The sequence below is a fragment of the Cucurbita moschata genome, unplaced genomic scaffold (genome assembly GCF_002738365.1).
Source record: "Cucurbita moschata cultivar Rifu unplaced genomic scaffold, Cmos_1.0 Cmo_Scf00086, whole genome shotgun sequence".
Lineage (NCBI taxonomy): Eukaryota > Viridiplantae > Streptophyta > Magnoliopsida > Cucurbitales > Cucurbitaceae > Cucurbita > Cucurbita moschata.
In genome coordinates, this window is record NW_019268602.1 from 655,403 (window position 1) to 658,477 (window position 3,075).

Genomic DNA, 3,075 nt, shown 5'->3' on the forward strand with positions numbered 1-3,075 from the left:
AAAAAAAAAAAAAAAAAAAAAAAAAAAAAAAAAAAAAAAAAAAACTTGTTGTTTATCCAAAATTTCAAGGGACTTTTTTTTTTATTTTTTATTTTTAATTGGATGTGTAAATAACTTCAAAAAAAAAGTTTCTAAATATGATAAATAGTGTGCCAATTTTAATCATTCTTTTATTTATGATTTTAAATCTTGTTAAGAATAAACATGAGAAATGAGCATTTTTAAAATTGTCAATCATGTGCATTTAAAAAAGGAATAATTTTGATCAATTTTTTTTAGGAAGAAAAAAAAAAATATAAACATGACATGTATAAGGTTGAACTCGTTACAATTCGAAATTTTTCAGGTAAATTTCAACGTTCATATCTTCCTGCAAAATTGGTCTATTTTTTTCATGTTTAAGGACAAAGTAAGAGTCAAAATCTCAGCATTTGGGAGTGAATAATTAAATGAAGTTCCAGAAGTCATCCGACAAAAAACCAACTTTTGGAAGCTTCTTCTCATCATTATTAAAACCAAAACCAAAACCCGTTGAACGTGTTCTGCTTCAAACCTCCATTTGCGTTTGACTGTTTCAAATTGGCATGATGTCATGCAACAACCGCGTTGACCTTCTAGATTGATTGCTCATAAATTCAATCCAAAAATTAAATACACCAAAATCTATGTGCTTTCATACCTAACCAAATTTGACTTTTGAACAAAAGAATTATAATATTCTTTATTTTATTTTTTATTTTTAAAACACAAATCAACTTTTAAGTTACTAATTTAAAATTGCATTCATGCGAACTGTTACGTTTTATGTAGAATTAATGTTGATATTTCATTTTAGTAAAAAGTATTGAATTTGATTGGACGACAAGTTTAAAGGCATATTTTATGTACAGATGTATCACACAATTGAAACTGAGTAAAGAAAATCTAAGACAAAGGGTGATTTATTTTTGGTAATGAGGGGGAGCCAACCAACAATCGAGTTGTAAATGAAGATGAGAGGCATTCCAACCTTATTTTTATTTTCGAAGGCCAAGTCTCTAATGGAAAGCTGCAACTTCTTCCTTAAAGTGTTTGAGCAGGTTCTCAATATTCATCACTGAATGGTCGCCCTTATCTCTCACCCGTACACTCACCTGCCACAACACAACAACTCACGGCTTGATACCACATTCAACTAAACTAGATAACAAAAATTCAGGCTAATATTTGGCAAATGAAGAGAACATATCCAGAGTCTATCTAGGAAAAGTGTGTAGGACCCTTCAATTTAAATTTTATTTTTTAAACGACACAAACAAGCAACCGAACAAATACTATTGTCATTGTAAGCATTGAAACCTGTTCAGTGTTAGCCTCCTCCTCGCCAACGACTAATATGTAGTTATACTGAGCCAGTTGTGCTTCTCGCACCTGAAGAAACCAAGATAATCATATCTCAAGCAGGTATCGCAAGAATTTGTCAATTTTAACCAATTATTAAATTGAGAACTCATTCATACAATGTTTTCAGTCAACATCATAGACCATGACTAAGAACGAGGAAAGTAAGAAATATTCATTTCAAAAAGGCACAAAAGCATAAACATGAATAATAAAGACAAAAGTAAATTGGACGCACCTTCTTCTGAATCTTTCGGTCTGTTGTATCCACATCAACATAATAACCAGCATGATGAATTGCATCGCGCACCTATAAAAGTTAATACAACAAAATGGTATTGTGATCTATAAAACGTAACAGCCAGACAGGTCATGTAGACAATTCCTATGTATTGTATTACAACCAGCATTCGTAAGGGGTTCTCTACATTTACATTTAATGAAAAGAAAATTATTTTAAGTGGTCCAATGATCTTTAGGCCGAAAAATTTGAATACTTGAACTTTGAAAGTGAGACTTAGAAAAACAGATTTGGTATTGTAAAGGAATCAAACAAATAATATTTAAGTGCTACCTTCAGTGCATAGGATTGAGATTTCTCTGACACAGGGCAAACAATTGCTTGACGCGGACTAAGCCAAAAGGGCCACTTCCCTTTGTAGTGCTCCAACAATATAGCAAACATTCTCTCAACGGACCCCAAGACTGCTCTATGAATCATAACAGGACGTTCCCTTTTGGCCTCATCCTCTGCTGAGTAATATAAATCAAAGCGAGAAGGAAGCTGGAAGTCCAACTGCAAATAAATACGCCCATGTTGTAAAATATTTTTGTTTGCATTAGAGCCCTAGCAACAATGCGAGAAAGAAACTTGAAAATAAGTGTATAATACCTGAAGGGTTGCACATTGAAACTTTCTTTTCAATGCATCGGATACGCTAATATCTATCTTCGGTCCATAAAATGCACCATCTCCTTCATTGATCTATATTAGATGACTCATTGGTCACGGAGACACAATTTTCAATAATTTATAAGTTCTAAAATGGAGTCCAAGGAAAGAGATATAAGATTATAAAAAAAAATTAGATAAGATAAGATGCAAATTCATTAAAGAACATGAAAGAATAATTATCAAGAACATAATTCTGACAATGTTATGACTGGAAATTTGCGTGGAAAAACCTTGTGAAATTGCAAGGTAGAGTTATGCTTTAGGAAAGCATATTCAGCGAATGGCAATACGAGAAGGTAGTCAATATAAGTAGAGTCGTGATGAACTAAACTGATGGATAAGCAAGAACCACAAGCAGTGGCACACATTTTCAAATATTCAAAGATGTAATAAGCAGAGAAAGAGAAGATTCTATGATCAAGCTAGAGTTTAATCATAGAATGCTGTGTTAAACACAGAGAATTCCAGTATAGCCAAATTCAATAGAGTGCAAAGAAATTTAACCAGAACTATATTTTAAAACCAATTATACAGTGAATTCAAAATCATGAGGTCCACACCATTATACTAGCAACTTAATGGAAGTTCAACCTCATCAAAAGTACCTGCCAGGGGTTCCCAAATTCATTCAGCGCTTCTGTAAGTGCAGCTTCTGCTTTTTCCCATGTTTCTAAATCTCCAAGGTATTTCTCTGGCCTCTACAACATTTTAGCAAAAAAAAAAAAAAAAAAAAAAAAAAA

At 32.4% G+C, this 3,075-nt stretch overlaps 1 protein-coding gene across 1 annotated transcript in view; it reads right to left on the reverse strand.

The window, feature by feature from the left end:
• Positions 1–829: 829 nt before the first annotated feature.
• LOC111439084 (threonine--tRNA ligase, mitochondrial 1-like) overlaps positions 830–3,075 on the reverse strand; it is a 9,635-nt gene continuing 7,389 nt past the window's right edge. Inside the window, exons 16-21 of the mRNA XM_023076800.1 lie at positions 2,941–3,033; positions 2,273–2,365; positions 1,955–2,176; positions 1,619–1,690; positions 1,339–1,410; positions 830–1,133 (exon numbers count right to left, since the gene is read on the reverse strand). Of these exons, the coding sequence (XP_022932568.1) occupies positions 1,038–1,133; positions 1,339–1,410; positions 1,619–1,690; positions 1,955–2,176; positions 2,273–2,365; positions 2,941–3,033 (648 nt within the window). The 3' untranslated portion in view covers positions 830–1,037. The remainder of the gene's footprint in view (positions 1,134–1,338; positions 1,411–1,618; positions 1,691–1,954; positions 2,177–2,272; positions 2,366–2,940; positions 3,034–3,075) is intronic.